The sequence below is a fragment of the Phyllostomus hastatus genome, unplaced genomic scaffold (genome assembly GCF_019186645.2).
Source record: "Phyllostomus hastatus isolate PE091 unplaced genomic scaffold, TTU_PhHast_1.1 phas_scaffold_129, whole genome shotgun sequence".
Classification (NCBI taxonomy): domain Eukaryota; kingdom Metazoa; phylum Chordata; class Mammalia; order Chiroptera; family Phyllostomidae; genus Phyllostomus; species Phyllostomus hastatus.
In genome coordinates this window covers 8324447-8341773 of record NW_025334009.1, presented here as the reverse complement: position 1 = coordinate 8341773, position 17327 = coordinate 8324447, and the positions used below count along the sequence as shown (strand labels likewise).

The 17327-nt window shown below is 59.7% G+C and overlaps 1 protein-coding gene across 9 annotated transcripts in view; it reads left to right on the top strand.

Annotated features, from left to right (window-relative positions):
* Window positions 1–17327, top strand: part of GASK1A (golgi associated kinase 1A) — a 41586-nt gene that overhangs the window by 8190 nt on the left and 16069 nt on the right. The window contains exon 1 of one of the 9 annotated variants that reach the window (XM_045856499.1): window positions 655–989. The exons of 7 other annotated variants lie outside the window; for them this stretch is intronic. In XM_045856499.1, the coding sequence (XP_045712455.1) occupies window positions 987–989 (3 nt within the window). In that variant the 5' untranslated portion in view covers window positions 655–986. Of the gene's footprint in view, window positions 1–654; window positions 990–11332; window positions 11406–17327 lie in introns of those variants that run through there. One more of the 9 variants, XM_045856495.1, reaches the window with a different exon arrangement.

Sequence of the window (17327 nt, the reverse complement as noted above, 5' to 3'; positions counted from 1 at the left end):
TCCATCTCGGAGGGTAATGCTTCAGCCTGGTCCCAGGTGCTCGTGGGGACCCCGGCTGCGGAGCGGACCGAGGGGCTACTCGGGGTCTCCAAACGGTCCAGGCACTGGGTGGACATCACTAAGCTGTTAACCCGGGCGCCAGCCCCCAATGAACTGCAGGGCTGTGGACGCCACGCGCTGTCCTCTCTCCAACGAGGAGCATGCGGACTCTTCCGTCCTGGGGGACTGTGCACAGCCCACCCGGAGGTGGTTCAGGGGGCACGGGCACTGTCTGTGTTTCTGATAACGGAGGGGTCGGTATCAGCCAGGTACTCCAGCTCCCCAAAGGGGCAGTGGGGTGACAGGAAAAAGGGCTTGTCTTTCTGAGGCTTTGCAGGGGAGAGCGATGGTTTTGGCGACTCTCAGCAGGTCCCTCCAAATTGCAGACTCACAGCGCACCCACACACCTTGGAGGTGGGATCTGGGCCCTACGCCCACGGGCCCCTGGCCTCTCGCCTCAGCTCATCAGCACCCAGCGGGCAGGACGGTTCCTCCCCAGCACCTGGGACCCTGCTTCAGGCGGCTGCAGTTGCCGGAGCCCAGGGCAGGGCTTTTATTGTGAAAGGAGCTCCCCCCTTCCGTGCTTTCGGGGAAGTGGGGAGGCTGGGCCGGGAGGAGCGGCAGGGACTTTGCAAACTCTGCAAATGTCCCTAGCTGATCTCGGTGGCTCGGGGCTGCAGGAGGGCTCCCTCGGACCCCCAGATCCCGCGCGCATTAGCCCAGACCTCCTCTGGTAACTCCACCCAGGGAACATCCCGCGTGCACTGCCCGCCCAGGCGTGGTCCTGGGGCCACTTGGCTGCCAGGAAGCTGTGGACTTGGGTCTGAGAAACCCACGTCCAAGGAAGCCCGGCGAGCCCCCGAGTCCCTGTGCCGGGCGGCCTGGGTGCGGCAGGGTGAGCCGACCGAGCGCCGAGGAGGAGCGGGTCCAGCCACACCGCGGGGGACATGGTAGGAGCCGCCGGAGGGGAAGCGCTGCGCTGCGGAAGGGTGGGGTGGGCACCCGGACAGGTGGCCGCGGGCAGCGTGCACCCACTATGGGCGCGCAGAGCCCTGAGGCTTCTGGCGCCAGAGTCGTTCCCCAGGTTTCCATGGGAGCGGTGGCGGCTTTCATTTCTGACCCGGGACAGGGGTGGCCAGCTGTGCTGCTTGCCCTGGCGGGGAGATCGTGATCTGGGGCTTTGGTTACGGACCCGCACCCCTGGCTGCACCCTGACTCCCTCTCCGCTCCGCACAAACGTTGTCCGACCCACAGCGCAGGGGAGGAGAGGATTCTGGGGGGCACTCGGGGCTGCCTCTGATGGGCCAGGCACCTGGGAGTCACTTGATTTGCTGGAAAAGGCGTTCAGACTTTACATCATCTTCTCTAACTGAGCTGTGTTTGAATGCTGAAAAGTAACGCCCTGCATTTATTGCCGTAGAACCACACTGGTCCCCGGTCAGGTTCCGATGCCCGGCTCCCAGTGCCCACTCCCCCCCCCCCGCCGCCCCTCCCAGGAAGGACCACAGGGCAGGTGTGGGAGCGCCGGTCAGTCCGGATGTCACTCCCGAAGCCGAGCCGGGGGCCTCGAGAAAGTAGCTCTTCCATCCGCTGAGCTCACAGACACCAACGAGCAGGAAAGATAGACGCTTCGGGGAAGCGACCCAGACAGGCAGGCAGGCAGGCACTGGCTGGACCCAGCAAAGGACGGGGCAGGGGGCCAGGACTCCTCGGGAGGAACTTCAGTTCGCTCCTCCGTAAAGTGAGAGACTGGACCAGATGTCCACGGAGGCTCCACTTGGCTCCAAAAGTAGAGGATGAGTGGATGAGGCTGAAGTTGGAGCCCAGCCCTGGCGGTGTCCTCTTCTTAGCATGGACAGCTTAGAGGGTGTGAGGGAGAAGGGGTTCTCAGCCCTGGTTCTGACTGCTCCCCAGAGGTATCTGGGGTGGGACCAGACCATGGGATGCTTTGAAGGCTCCCCAGGTGCCCGCAGCATGCGGCCAGGACTGAGAACCCCAAGCCTCAATGGCCGAGGGACCAGGGAAGGGAGGGATCAAATCCGCCCTTCCCTGGGGGTCCCCGCCTCTGCAGAGCGGCCCCACCTCCGTCTGAGGTCCTGAAACGGAGGGTTTTGGTGAAATTCACCAGGGAAATGATACAGGCTGCATGCGCCTCCTGGGGAACCTTCCCCAGAGAAATCTCTTTCAACTCATCAGAACGGAGATGTGAACTTGGCCAAGTTCTCTGGGGGCGAAAACCTTTATCCGGGACTTCCTTACCGCCGCCGAACTGCGGGTCCCAGGGCCATGAGCAGGGAAAGCCTGAGTCAGGAACACGAAGCCGATAGTCCGGAATCCTTACATGTCTTTTGACAAAAGTAACCCCTGCCCGAGCCGCAGGACCCGAGGGTGTCACTGACCGGCCTGAGGGGCTGCTGGCCTCTGCCAGGCGTGGGAGCAGGTTTCTGAAGCGTGGGTGGGGCCCTCGCTGCTGCTCTTCCTGGTGGGAACGGTTTGGGAGACTCGGCGTGCGCTCGCTCCATCTCTGAGCGCGGGCGAAAAATGCTGAAGTGAAGACTGTGACTGCCACAGTTAAAAAGAAAAAGTTTTCTTTCTGATTCTTGGTGGTGGGGCGGGGGAGTAAAGCATTGACAGCCATCCAGCAATGGCTGTCTTCAGGTAACCATGGTTACCGTTGTTGTACCTCCTGCTCTCGAGAAGTGTTTTAAAGAGTTGAAATCGTACCGAACGTGCAGATTTACAGCCTGATTTGTTTCCTTCGCCTTTTTATCAGAGCGCGTTTCCATGGCGACCTCTCCACAAAGAATCCGCATGACCGTGTTTTTAACGCTCCCTTCCAGGGGTTGGATAGCCATCTCTCTGCCTGTGGACTTTCCGCTTTGGAGCTGTGTTCAGGGGCCGTGGCCGACCTCCGATGGTCCCGGGACGCAGGGGCTCTGAGGGCCCGGCTGAGTGGGAAGCAGCAAGCTCCTGGGGACGAGTGGGTTCTCCAGCCTCTGCATCTCAGGTTGTGCTGCAGCCGGGCACCCTCGGGTGTCCAGAGCCCGGGAGGCGTCTGTGTTTGCTCTGTGCTGAGGGGCATGGGGGGGGTCCCAGGAGAGCCCACGCGTGGGTCAGCTCTCCTCGACAGAACCAAGAGCTGAAACCCCTGGAGGTGAGCTCGGAGGGGAGTCTCCAGGTGAGGGAGCTGAGACCACCCTCAGAGCCGGCCCAGGGCCTCAGTCTCCTAGCTCTTCTGCTCCGCCTACCACCAGCACACGGCCCCGTCACAGACACAGGGGCCTCTTCACAGCCTGGAGACATCTGGGGCGGCTTGGGGTGCTGGAGAAGAGGCCAGGGGTTTGGCATGGGAATGGGGTGCGTGCAGGTGAGGCCGCCCGCGGCTCCGAGTGATCACTCGGGCGCTCTGAACCTCAGGTTCCCTCTCTGTAAGACGGGGTGTTAACAGTGGGGTGTTCCGAGGAGTGAATGGAACCGCAGATGAAAACACTGGGAGCCCCGGAGGTGCTATAGCAACGAGGGTTTCCCACAGAGGCAGGCTTTCTTTTCGTCAGGGCCCGAAGCAAACGGCAAGGAAGTCACCACGTGCTCCCCCAGCACCAGCCAGGGGGTGCGTCTGGGACTCCTCTCTACGTGTGGGCCAGTGCAGGCAGCTTCTAGTCTCAGATGGTTCTCTTGCTGCTTTAAACCTCTCCCTTCGGCAGGCAGGAAATGCCCGTTCTGCGGGAGACGGCTGCCCTGTCTTTGTTCCCCGGCCGTCCTTGCTGGGCGGGAAGGCAGCCAGCGCAGGGCTGGGGGAGCCCCTCAGGAAGCCAAACCGGTTTTGGAATCAGACCTGGGAATCCAGGCCTCCCGGCCTGGCCCCACCTGCCGGCATCTGACACACTCCTCCGAGTTGTGGTCACACCCCCTCACCTGCAGCTCCTGCTGCATACCTGCGCCAGGTGAGCGCAGGGCTGGCTGTGAGCGCAGGGTTTTAAACAACCCACTGGCCCCACCCACAGCAAGCAGGGGTTGGTCCAAAAACTGGGTTGGAAGTGGGGGTGGAGGGTGGGTTGGCCTCACAAAGAAATGAGTTCCTTAGCTGTTTCAGGGGCCAGCGGGAGAATGGGCTTCAGATGGGCCTTAAAGATGCTGACAGCCGCCCCCACGAGAGGCCCTTTCTCTGCACCCAGCGTACCAACACGGGAACAGACTGCGTCAGGCTTCCTCGAGGCCCCGGACCCGCGAGCCACCTGGGCTGCCTTTGCTTGGACGGTTTTGGATGTGACTGCAGAAGTACTTCCGCCTGGGGCACCTGGGGCACCTGGGGCGCCTGGGGCTTCTGGGGTGCAATCCCTGTGTTGTCCGATGTGTCCACACCGGCCTGTGTCTGACGGCCTGACCGTGAGGACGCAGCAGTGGTGTGTGGGTGGCCCTTCTCTGTGTGGACCCCTGTGTCCCCATGTCCCCGCCCCCGCATAAACACAGACTCACATCCCTGGAAGTGACCAGGATCTGGCCGCATTCCCAAGGGCCTGGCGCCTCCAGAATGGGTGGTGATTTGAGGTAGTGGCTGGTGAGTCTGGGGGGGAAGGAGGTGAGAGTGGAAGGGAGGGAGAAGGGGGTTTGGAGGGTGAGGAACCGGTGGGGCTTTGCGCTGGTCTCCAGGCCTCGAGTGGTTCCAACGACATGTGTCTCCCTTGGGCAGGGTCTGGGCCAGTGGCTTTGGAATTCCTGAGTGGCACATCCAGAAGGCCACAAAAGGGGAATTCACAATCTGTGCAGGAGTGTGTGTTAGTGTTCCCTCTCTCTTCCGGCTGCCTTGGCATGCATGCATTCATTCATTCATTCATTCAGAAAATGCCCGCTTTGAGTCTACATTGTGCGAGGGCAGAAGGTACAACAACAAGTGACACAGACGCTGCTCCTGGGGACTATGCGGTCTAGTGTGGCTGCTGGCGTGTGCCTGTGTGTGCACTTGTGGCTGTGCACCTGTGCGGGTGTGCACGTGGGGCGGAGCAGGCAGTAGGTTCGGGGGAGAGGGAAGCACAGAGAAACGTTTCTTTCTCGTGAGCCAAACGCTCTGATGAGGATGCAGAGGCAGGACCCTCCTGCTGGGTGCCCCCAGCCTGAGCAGTGGGGGACACGGCGGGGGGCGCTCCAGGACAGGGTTGGGGAGTGTCTGAGGACAGCCTGGGTTCTGTCGAGCCAAGAGAAGAGAAGCCACGACACATCTGCCGGAATAACTAAAGCACAAACCGCCCTGGCAGTGTCCAGGGCCGCCCAGGACGCAGGGTGACGGCAGCTCCGTGGGAACGCACAGCCGCACGGCTACGCCGGGCAGCAGTTTGTCCGTCTCCCCTGAGGTCAAACACACGCTTCCCGTGCACCCAGAAATCCTGCGTGTCCCCCCGAGCCGAACGACAGCGTATGTCTCCACGAGGCCCCGGATCCAGCTGGTCACTGTAGCTTTGTTTACGGTCTCCCCAAACTGGCAGACGCTCCTCGGCTGCGGACTGGGCGAGCACACGGTGAGCCCGGTCTGCCTCGGGCTCGGCCGCGAGGAGAAAGGCGCTGATACATGCGGCAGCGTGGGTGAGTCCCGGAGGCGTCAGGCAGCGGGGAAGACCTCAGTCCCGAGGGTTCCGTGCCGTGGGACGCACTTTGTACGACATTCCGGAGAGGTTGCAGCTGTCGGGACAGAGAACAGGCGATCGTTGCCTGGGGTGGGGGGTGGAGAGGCTGTGACTCCCCGGGGGGCTGAACGGGGGAGCGTTCTGGGGTGACGGAACTGTTAGGTGCTGATTGTGGGGGTGGTCACATGAGTCTGTACATGTGTTCAACCTCCTAGAACTGGACATGAAACATTTTACTTTTATTGTATGTAAATTTTTAAAAAACCGTATAACGAGAGAAGGAGGGAAAGGCAGCCTAGCAGAAGGAGCAGCATGTGCAGAGCCCTGGGGGCAACAGTGCAAGTTGGCTGGGAGAGTGAGTTCGGGGGAACCTCTTAGAAGTGGGGCTGGAGGCAGAGCCCTGCTCTGGGGCCTGAGAGGTCTCCACACCCAGCCAGGAGTTTGTGTAGTTACCCGAGACAGAGGGGGGCAAAGCGGGGGGCTTTTGAGGTTGGAGAGGTCATGTTTGCATTTTGGAGAGCAGTTTGGGGGTGGGGTGCAGGGAGTGGAGTGGAGGGGGAGCGTGTGAGGGGGGCAGTGATCTTGGGGGAGGAGTGGGCCCTCCGCTGGCAGAGGGAGCAGCCGGGCGGGAGAATTTCCAGCCCTTGGCAGCCTCAGACGGGGAGCTGGAGGACAGACAGGTCAGCAGTGACTTCAGGCTCTGGTCCAGGCGTCTGGGTACACAGGCCTCTCCTGCCCGCCTGCCTCCCTCCTCCTCGCCTTCAGCCTTACTGATCTAATGCGCCCTTCGGCCACCCTTAGCCGTAACCATGATATAGAGGTAGCTTATTTAAAAACGACGTCAGTCATTCTAATTCTATCAGACAGATAATTCTGTTGTCTTCTTAAGAGCAATGCTGAAGTTTCGACGCTTCCCCCGTCATCCTCTGAACTGGGGTGGCCTTGGTCATTGTAAAGACAGGACAGGGAGAGTTGCCATGCTACATGGCGACGGTCATTATGCCGCTCCACCACCACCTTGCCTTCGGTCCCCGGTGCCCTCTGCCAGCCAGCGCAGCCACGCCGGGTCTGGCCTCCTGGCCGCGGGCCCAGCTGGCCGCCCTGCCGGAGGGTGGGCCGGGCTGCGGCCACTCCATCTCACCTGGCCCCGGCTTCCCTCACTGCCGTGGGCTTGGGTTTCTGCTAAGTGGCAGTGGGAAGGGACCGTGTCACATGCTGTTTACTTGTGGGCAGTTTTTGTTTGGCTTTCGAGGGTGTTTGCTTGCAATGAGCCAACAACCTCTTCAGAACCATCTGGAGAATTCGAATCCTTCTGTCTTGGCTTGGGCAGCAGGTCCGTGTTTCCACGTTGAGGAGCCAAGTCATGTAGGGATTTTTCCAGATACACCGTCCGCCAGAAAGCTGGTCAAAGACAGCGGAGGGGCTGGGGCTAGAGGAGAGGAAGGGAGAAGACAGAGCGACCTCTGGGAGCCAGAGCTGCGTGGATGGGAGATGAGGAGACCGAGGCTGAGACAGGACGGACTGGCCGTGGAGGTCCTCCTGCCTGGGGACCCCCGGGCTGGAGCAGACCGGAGTGACCGCGTGCCCCTGGGGCCCGGGGCTGCACGGGGCTGGGGCTCCCAGCGGGCTCTCAGCAGGGTGCTGCCCCGCAGCACAGCAGGGATGCTTTCCGCCAGCCTGGCTGGCGAGGACTGACTGCCCCCGGCCCAGGTCAGCCCTGGGCTCCTGCCCGGGGAGCACTGTCAGCGGGACAGACTCGGCTCGTCCAGGGTTGCACGCTGCGGCCTCACCTCTGTCCGGACTGGTTTTGCACCAGCACCGTGAGGTGGCTGCCAGTGCACCCGGCACCGGGGGATTCTCCAGACACTCTGTCAAGGGTTTAAAAAGTGGCTTTAGTTCATCTAAATGCTTGGGGATGTGTTTCATGGGAAGGGAAGACCCCAGGTAGTCAAACCTGTAACTTCGAAGGGTCATCACAATTTCCAAAAGTGCAGGGTCCGCAACGCCCCTCATCCTTTTTCCCCCGAAGGAGGCGAATGAAGTCCAGCCTCGGGGACAATGGTCGGCCCCCCAAGCAGCCACTGAGGGTGGGCCACCACACCCTGCTCTGACACAGGAGTGTTTTCGGGGGGGAGGGGCCGGAGCCTTAGACTCCAGCTGTGCTCCGCCCGGTGGGGGCTGGGGGTCGCACTGTCTGGGGTGCCTGGGTCCAGTGGAGGTGGGGCTGCAGCTGCTGGTTGGCCTGGAGGCTGGGATGGCCAGTGAACGGGCCGCGTGTGGATGTCCGTCCCCGTGCTGGGAGGCGGGTGGGCCGGCCACACAGGCCTCTTTCTCCTGGACTGAGTGGCTCTGTTGTCTGTCTGCACAGAAGCTCAGTATGCACCTCCTGGGGGACCTGGCCCCTGGCTCTGGACCTGGCCGTGGGCAGTGGGTGGCCTCCTAGGCAGCATGGGCCTTCCCCGCTGGTCGCCCACTCCCCTGACACGGTCTGCAGGTCCTGGTCGGAGTCTGCCGGCCGAGTGCTCTCTGCCTCCAGCCACACCCAGCTACCCCCACTTTCCCAGAGTCCTAGAGAGCCGCTGCAGCTACAAAGCTGCTACTGTATTCCCTTCTTTCCCAACGTTTTCTCCTGCCACTCCAGTTAAAATCCCTGTGGGGAGGGGGCGTGGATGGCTGACGCGGCAGTGCTCCCCCTGCTGGCAGTCAGGAAGGGCTGCTGGCGCCTCGTTCACACGCACGCACGCCCCTGGCAGGGGCCCAGCGCGGCCGGGGCGTCAACCGTAGCTGCCACAGCTCTGCACTCGGTGCACGAGGACTTCAGAGCGAAATGGTAGTCAGGAGCGGATTGAACTCTGCTCAGCACCTTGGATGAGTCGGCGAACTTTTACCCTTCAGCCTCAGTTTCCCCGTGAAGACAGCACTGCCCCCTGGTGGGCTGGTGTGTTCGATGCTGTGATGCGCACTTGGTGCAACAGCCGCCGGCAGGCAGTAACGTGTTCAATGAATGGGAGCGGTGGTGACCTCGTCCCCAGGGCAACAGACGGGGCTGGAGGCGCAGCAAGGCCTGGGCGTCCAGGACAGTTAGAAGGGCCCTGCAGGGAGCTGCAGGGGCAGCGTGAGTTGGGGGGCAGCCTTGGACCCTAGCTCCCGTGAGAAGGGGCTCTGGGTTGGGGGATGTGCGTTGTGAATGGACCACCTTCAGGTCAGCCTGTGGATCCGCCCCTGTAACGGTGAGCTAGAGAAAGGTGCGATCAAGTGGTAGACGTAAAAGCAGGCCTAGTTCAAGGTTCCTTTTTAAAAGAAATTAATTTATTTTCCAGTTCCAGTTGATGTGCAGTGTGATCGTAGCTTCAGGTGTATGGCATAGTGATCAGACATTCATGCACCTTGCAAAGTGGTCACCCAGGGAGCCTAGTTAGGGTTTCCTGACCTTAAGATTCAGGGGAGCCCTAGACTTCATGGGAGAAAAGTTCCGTCTCTGACCGAAATGCAGCATGTCCTCGACAGTGCACGTAGGCCCCAGCCACGGCGGGACTAGCAGAGCCTGTGCCTGTCACCACGAGGAAACAGGCATTTTCCATCGTGTGCGTGGAAGCAGATACTTTGAAATATCGCCTTCACTCCTCACTGCTTTGAAAGTGCATTTGTCAGCACATCTCTGTCCCGGGCAGCCCAGAGAGAATGCACCTAATTCTTTTCAGCAGTCCCCACCCCAGCCCAAGAGCAAAATGTATGGCTATTAGTCCAAAGGCAAAAGGAAAAAATTTCCAACCAATGACAGGAGCTCCAAAATTCCGTCTCTCCTTGGGGTCCCCACACTGGTGCTCTTGTAAGCTGGAACAAAATGGTGTTTCAGCCCTGGCTGGCGTGGCTCAGTGGATTGAGTGCTGGACTGCGAAGCAAAGGGTCACCAGTTCGATTCCCAGTCAGGGCACGTGCCTGGGTTGTGAGCCAGGTCCCCAGTAGGGCGCACTCAAGAGGCAACCACACATTGATGTTTCTCTCCCTCTCTTTCTCCCTCCCTTGCCCTCTCTCTAAAAAAAATAAATGTTTTAAAAAATGGTTAATTCAGTTTGGGATGGGGAGAGGGCCCTTGTGGCCGGCAGGGCTGCCGCAGCGTATAATCAACGTAGAGACCAGAGCCCAATGACCAGTACATGGAAGGAGAAACAAAAGACATGACCGTTAACTCCCTCCCATCTGGGAGAAGAGTTCACAGCCCACCTGTGGGGCTTGCATTCTCCCCACGGGTTCCACGAGTGCCCACCACGGGGCGAACCCTGTGGGCATTGTCAGAAGGCTATCACCATGGTGACAATAGTGACAGCAGTGACCCCATTGAACCCGACCCCGCACCAGGCTCTGTTTTGACTGCTGTGCCTACAACAGCTCGTAAAACTCTCGTGGCGCTTAGTGGAGTGATTTCGTTTTCATGAGTGACAAGTCACACTCTTCTCCCACGAGAACATCACCTTCATAAGGGGAGTGGCGTTCGTCCTTTGGGTGCTCGATGCGTCTCTTCGGTCAGGAGCAGTGTTGGCTCAGGAGTGTCTGCCCGGTGAACTAATGGGCGGGGCCTCCTTGGAGGGAGGCGTTATTCTTATCACCGTTGTACAGATGAGGAAACTGAGGCCCAGGGCCACCCGGCAAGGACACAGTCCTTGGAGCTGAAATCAACATCCAGACAGCCTGGCTCTGAGCTCGGCGTTAACGGGCTGGGGATGGTAGGGAAGCCTGGTGAGCTGCCCCTCTTCTGGGCCCCAGAGTGAAACTTGGCAACCAGCCTGGGGGCTGGAGAAAGGTCGTGGTGAGCAGACTTCTCCCGGGGGCTCATCTTTCCGTTGGGGACCCAGGGGGGCCTCCGGGAGTATTTGGATGCGGGTGCTTAGTGCCGTGCTGAGCCGAGGCTGGCGGGCCGTGGGCCATCCCCACGGAGCCTGAGGACCTGTGGCCTCTCTGGGGAATGTGCGTGAGCCCCAAGAGGCTGTTTGTCTTTCTGAGGACACGTAGGCTACTCTGCCCCTGGAGCAGAGACCGGGCAGCCGGCTGCGCCAGGGACCTTGCGCAGAAGCGCACATTCCACACTCCCTCCGCGTGCTGAGCGGTGGGTGAGTCAGAGCTGGGGCTGGGACATGGGCTGGAGCACTGCTCCCTCGGTGGTGGGGCGGGGGGGGGGCCTGGGAAGGGCAGCCCCACGAGCCAGGGCTCCTTGCTCGGTGCACGTGGTGCAGAAGTTTTCTTCCTGCCCACTCTCCACCCTCTGCGATCCACGCCTCGGGTGACAAGCAGAGTCACAGGAAGGTAGTTTTGTGTGTGGCTGTGTCTGGGGATTGGCGAAGGAGCCTGGGATCCAGTTGCCAGGTCTGAGGGTGGCCAGACCCTCGACAGGTCCTGTTGGTCCTGCTGCTGGCCAGCACCCCCTGTGCTGCAGCAGCGCCCCCTCTTGGCCTGACTATTCTGTCTCCCAAGTGGCAGGCATTCAGTGTGCAGACTGCTGTTCTTTGGAGACAGTCGGGGAGGGCGGGGTCAGCAGATAGGTCTGGGGTCCACAGACCCGGGGACAACCTTCCGATCGGAAAGCAGCACATCGTTTTCCAAAAGTGCACCCGGGGCTCTCAGCCAGGGCAGTCGCTGCAGATTCTTCTCCCAGCCGCCCGTCACAAGAGCCCGTGCAGGGAGGAGCCTCCTCGGCTGCCGCCCCCTCCTTCCAGCTGACGTGCCTGCATGCACCGTGAGTCTGGAATAATGGTAAGCGTCCGACAGTTACCTCCTCTAATTTGCATGGCTGCCCCATAAGGTCGTGTCTTAGGTTGGCTTCCCCCAGAAGCAGACCTTCCAACAAGGACTCCGGTGCAGGTAGCTGATGGGGAAGCTGCCACCAGCAGACACCGGGCCGGGGTGGGGTGGAGCAGGGGGAAGCCTGTTTGGGGGGCAGTGTGCCCGCTGCTGCATTTTTGGACCACACCCCTCCCTGCCAGCGTGCCCTCGGTGTGTTCTGGACCAGCTGGGTGCTCGTGGGCGCCTCTCCACAGCCAGTGCCCTCCACCCCAGCCAACCCCAGGGTGTCAGAGGGTGGGCCTTTCCTTGGTGTAACTCTTTGTCACGTCGCCTGTAACACTTTTCTGGGTAGCTGAGGCTGTCAGGAATGCAAACAGGAAAAGTGCATTCCTGCTTTGTGAATACTTTCCTTGTGACATGTGCTGTTTTGGAGCACTGCGCCCCTGCAGCTAACCGTCCGCTCGTCCGACCGGCCACTGACATTATGGGCACTTTAGTTTTCAGGGTACGAGGGGCAGGATGCGGCGTGGGGGACGCTGAACACTAATTTCTCCTGCTCGCTAGTGTTGCCTTTTAAAGTCTTGCCCTGGACCTATTTCCCAGACTTCAGAGTAGTTCACATTTTCTTGAAGACAGGGAAAACCTCATTCCATGGGACCCCATGGCCCCACCGTGCCCTGGTGAGGGACCCAGGAGACGCCTGTCACAGGAGGGCTCTTCGTTCCCTTTCCACCCCTGTCCCCACCCTCTCCGCCCCGGGCCAGCAGTTACTCCACTCCAGACGCCCGGGCGTCAGCTCTGCAGCTCAGCAGCTCAGCAGAACTCGGTCTCACCAGGGCACTGCGAACTAGACTAGAAAGCCTGCCTGGGGTCACGTGCCGGACCAGGCTCCACTTCGTGACCCAGAGGAGCCGAGGGTCACCCTTGCAGTTCCTCTCCTTGGTGGAACTTGGGGATCCACAGGCCGGGGTGAGGGGCCCTGCCTCCTGCCTTCCACCACTGGATGCAACCTAATCCCCATGGCCTGCGGTCTCATCCGGCCTGGGCTGGGTTTGGCCCAGCCGGACCGGGGCAGGAGGCCAGGACGGCCCAGAAGGAGCCAGCGTCGTGAAATATCCATCTGTCTCCGTGAGGCTCGAGCAGCCCTTACCAAGAATGTGGACAGGGAGGCAGTGCCTGCTTGTTTATCCGAGGGGAACGCCGAGGGGCTGGAGGCGTCCCTTTCGAAAGGGGAGAAGTGAGATTTGAGGTCGGGCCCTCTCTGGCTTCCGGGAACACTTGTCCCAGGAGCCTCGGGGAGACATTCGAGGCAGCGGGGCAGGTGAGGGCCTGGGTGGTGAGAGCCCTGGGCGCTCTGGGACACCGGTACTTCTTCTACTTATGCGGCCAGGGAGAGGCCGTCACACTTGCTTTGGAGGCAGAATGTCCGAGGGCCAGTTGGATCCTTGCCTGGCCGCTCTCTCCTGTGGGCTCTGGGCTCCGGGGACCCAGCCCGCTGCCTCCGGCACCCTCCCTGCGCCCTGAAGTCGCGAGTGTGTGTCTTCTCGCGGCGTCCCCCGAGCAGCCCCCCGACCCTTGTTATGGTCACCCACACCCTCCTTCCCTCTCTGGCTTCCTCTTAGGACTGGAAACTGGGTGGATAAGACACCTGGGTGGGCCATCGCTACCCTCCTTCCAAATGAGAGTGGGGCCAGGTGGCTCGGGGATCGGGCCTCCTGCGCCACAGCCCCATGTTAATTAGGTGGCCTAGTGTACTCCTTGAGACGGATGGTCTCGGGGGTGAGGGTGCTACCGGAATGTTCCTTCTCTGTGGTTTTATTTTGTTGAGACAGGACTCAGTGTCTGTTCTAAGGTAGGAGGAAGAATGGAGAGTGTCTCCGTTTTTGTTTGTTTTAAGGGGCTGTCAAGGGTGGTTTCGATCGGGACTTTGTTTTCCACCGATCTGCTCTGTGGGAAGCCGACAGCGCCGGCGGCTGGCGCTGCGCCGTGCTGCAGGTCTGCGCTCGCCGTGGCGCCTGTGTCTTCCGTGGCATCGGCCCGAGCGGTCTGGAGCCGTTTCTGTTTCAATGCGGCATTTCTCAAACATGCTGTGGGCTCTTTGGGGCCCCGGGACCTGTCTGTGCCCTGGCTTGGAGCTGGGCAGTTCAGTGCGGCGGCCGCCAGCCACCTGTTGAAAGGTGGTCGGTCTGAACCGGGACGTACCTACGTGTGAAATCCACGTTGAGTTTCAAAGACGTGTGACAGAAGAAACATAAACTATCTCATTACTACTTTTTATATTGATAACATGTAGAAATGATAATATTTTGGATCCATTTAGCTAAGAATAAATATTATTAAAATCAGTTTCATCTGGCTTCCCCCCTCCCCCCTTTTGAAATGTGGCTGATGGGGCATTTAAAGTTCCACGTGGGGTCAGGACCCCAGTGTTGTCGGGCAGCGTGGGGCTGGGAGGACAGAGGTGCGGAGCAGAACCTCCTTCTCCAGCGCCTCCAGCCTCCGAGGTCACGCTCAACCACCCCACGCCCCTGGTTTCCTGACCCCATTCCCTCGCCTTCACCTCTGAATGTTCGGGAGCTCCAGGTGGCCACGAGACCCCCATTTTCTTATTGCAATGCCCCTGGTCTCCATGTTCCATGGATTTCTCCATCTTGGTGCTCTCCTGGTTCACACAAGAAAACGTCTATTTTATTTGGTCCCATCACCCCTTCGAATGACCTTCAGTTCGCCGTGGGTAAGTATGCATTTTTAAGGAATAACAGATGAGCACGGTCAAACCCAAATCACTCCCGGCCAGAGCCGTCCTGTGTGTGAGAAGGCAGACTGCTTCCGGGTCAGAGGTCTCCAGGGCGGGGCTCCCTCACCTGCGCGGGCACCCCAGGCAATCCACCAGGTTACAGTCTGAAAAACTCAGAGCTTCTGGTGACTCTTACTTTACCTAATCCTTTTATGATTTTTTAATTTCTTGTTCACGTTTTGTAATGAATATATTCACGTAGCGCTACCCGCTTATGATTCGTAAACACTGGGAAACATCATTTGTCAACATTTGTACCACCCAGGATGTCATCAGCAGGTTTTGAGACGTCTGGATCAAAGAAAGGGGTTGTGCCCCTTGGGGTGAGTTGAACCCCACCCCTGCGTCAGTTTTGAATCTGTGTCCTTCATTCTCTCACTCCCTCACTCACACACTCCCTGGGGATCTACCAGGCAGTTAGTTGCTTTGGTGGCATTTGGTGGCAATTGCTCTGGGTTCTGAATCGGTTGTTTCTCTGCCCGCCTCTTGGCTGGAGGGAGTTTGGGTGGGCTTCCGGCGCTTGGGGACGGAGAGGTGAGGAATGGAGGCCTCTTGTCTCGGGCTGGCCAAGGTGACCTCCGGTGCTCAGCATGACTTCTCGGAGATGTCAGGGTCGGGCAGCGAGAGCTGCTCAGGGGCCACGAGGAGGGTTAGCGGCTCCGATCACAGGCTCGCTGCCCCCCCGAGTAGCAGGGAACCTCGGGAGATCCCGCACGCACCCTTCCCCCGCAGTCCCCTCAGGGTTCTGGACTCACCTGCCCGGTGGTTCGTTGGTTCATTAAGACCCAGAACATCAACCAGCTAAAGAGAGATTGTCACAGGAGCGCCCACACCCGCTCGGCCGCCCTTTCCTTGGATGAGAAGATGTTTCCTTGGATGACTAACCGCGGCTTCCCCGGGCTCCTTTCTCCTCCCCTATCAGACATGAGAGAGCCTCTCGAAGTGTTTCCAGTTTTGATTGTCGCCCATTAACTTCCTCTGCAGAAGACGAGGGTCTGGGTCTTTTCCCACCTCCACCACACACACACACACACACACACGCACACACACACATGCACACATACCCACGGTCTCATCGTTCCTCCTCCCAGTGTGATTAGACGGTAATTTTGGTTAGATCCGTGTTTGCATAATTATAACTAACAAATTGCCATGAGCTCGATGGCTTAAAACAACACGAATTGATTCTTGTGTAGCTCTTGATTCCGGAGGTCTGAAATGAGTCTTGCAGAGCTCTACTCCGGGGTCCTTCTGCCCCGCTCCCCCCGCCCCCCGCACCCCCTCTACCCTGTCCTCTGCAGCCCAGGCCTCCCGCCGGCAGGAGCTCTGCCTGTGTTCAATCCCCAGAGGGGGAAGCACCTGTTAGCATCTTACGTTCCAAATGAAATGCGGCCGAGCGGGCTGGGAGAGTTTAAATGTCCCTTTCTATTACTGTTTTTGAAAAATCGTTTTTATTTTGGCTGAGCCTTTGCCAATGCAATTTCTCGAATTGCTTTTCTTATTTCCATGAGGGTGTGGAGCCTGCCTTTGGATCGGATCTCCGCTGTCTCCAAACGTAGCATTCTCCTCCTTACTGTGTCCGTAGACGGTATTTCCTGGGGCTCTGCCTCCCCCTGACTGACAGCCATCACTCTTCTAAGGCGTCAGTGGGTCTTCGTTTCCATCCGCAGGGCCAGCGCTTGCCGTTTGTTCTGCAGGGAGGTCCCCACCGTGTCCCCAGGTCGCTGTGTCCCTGCAGCGAGGCTATGGGAGCGCAGCAGCAGCAGCAGCACCAGGCAGACAGCCGGGGACTCATTTGCCTGTGGGGCATGCGCTTCAACTCTGAGTCAGGAGGCCTTGCCCTAACCCCCTGCCCTGGCGGTCGGCCCCGTCTGTGCCGAAAACCTCCAAGGGCCTTTGCCTGTCACAATGCTTTCCTCCTGATGGGCCGAGGAGAGCCTTTGCATGGGCCAGTTAAGGCAGGGTGAGGAGGAGGTGAACGGAGGTTTTCATGTTCGAGAACTGTTTTCTGTCCTCGAGAACCTGCTGTGTGGACCACCTCTGACAAGCCTGGGCTGTCTCCTCGACTCGGCACCCACTGGCTGCTGCAAGTCAAGACCCTGAAGTCACGGGCAGCAGAATCCCAGGTTCCTTTCCCACGCTCAGCCCCTCCCTAACCTCCCCTCTGTCTCCAAGGTTCTTGAATCTTCCTCCCTGCCCTCCCTCCCTCCCTTCCTTCCTTTCTCCCTCCCTCCCTCCGTACCTCCCTCCTGAATCTTCTGTGATGGAGCAATGGGCTCTGGGGAGAATCCACATCCTGCCTGCTGTGGACTTTGACCTTGAGCAAGGTGCTTCTCTACATCTTAATTTCTATAGTCGTAAAATCACCGGGTCGGTGCGTACCTTGCAGGGGTTTGAGAGTGCCCGGCACGTGGTACGTGCCCGGTGAGTGGCTCCTGTTAACAGGATCCGCCGCACTCACCCCTCAGGTCAGATCCACTCAGTTTCCCGGGCCCAGTCTGCAGGATGCTTGAGCCGGAAGCAACCTGGGCCCCGTCTGGTTCTGGAAGGAGCGGGAGGCGGAGACGCCCGCCTGGTTTTGGGATCAAGCCCGAGACCTGACCTGAGGGTCACAGATGATGGGTGGGAAACCTGCTTCTGATGTCACCTCTCGAGGCACCGCCCGGAGTTGGGCGGGTCGGACGGTGGCATTTTCTCATCAGTGTTCTTCTATTTCATGAGGCGGGACTGGAGACATAACGAGATTGTTCTCATTTTGGGAGAAAATGAAATGTAGCCTGAGAACACGTGTATTTTCCATCGACTTGTGCAAACTGGCTGCCACCTACCCTGAGCTCATTCAGGCGTCATTTTACAGATGACCTGCCCGGTCCCAAAGAGGTGACCCTCCTTTGAGAGCCGGGCCCACCCTGGAGACCCAGCGCAGGCTTTCAGAATCAGGGCTGCAGCCGCCGCTTCCCAAGGTGGCTCGGCGACCAGGCCACCGGCTCCGGAGTCAGACTGCCTGGCTCCCTGTCCTGGTGGTGCCCTTGCTAGCTCTGGGGACTTCGGGTCACCCTGCTTCTCCATGCCTTGTTTTTCTCACCTGTGAAATG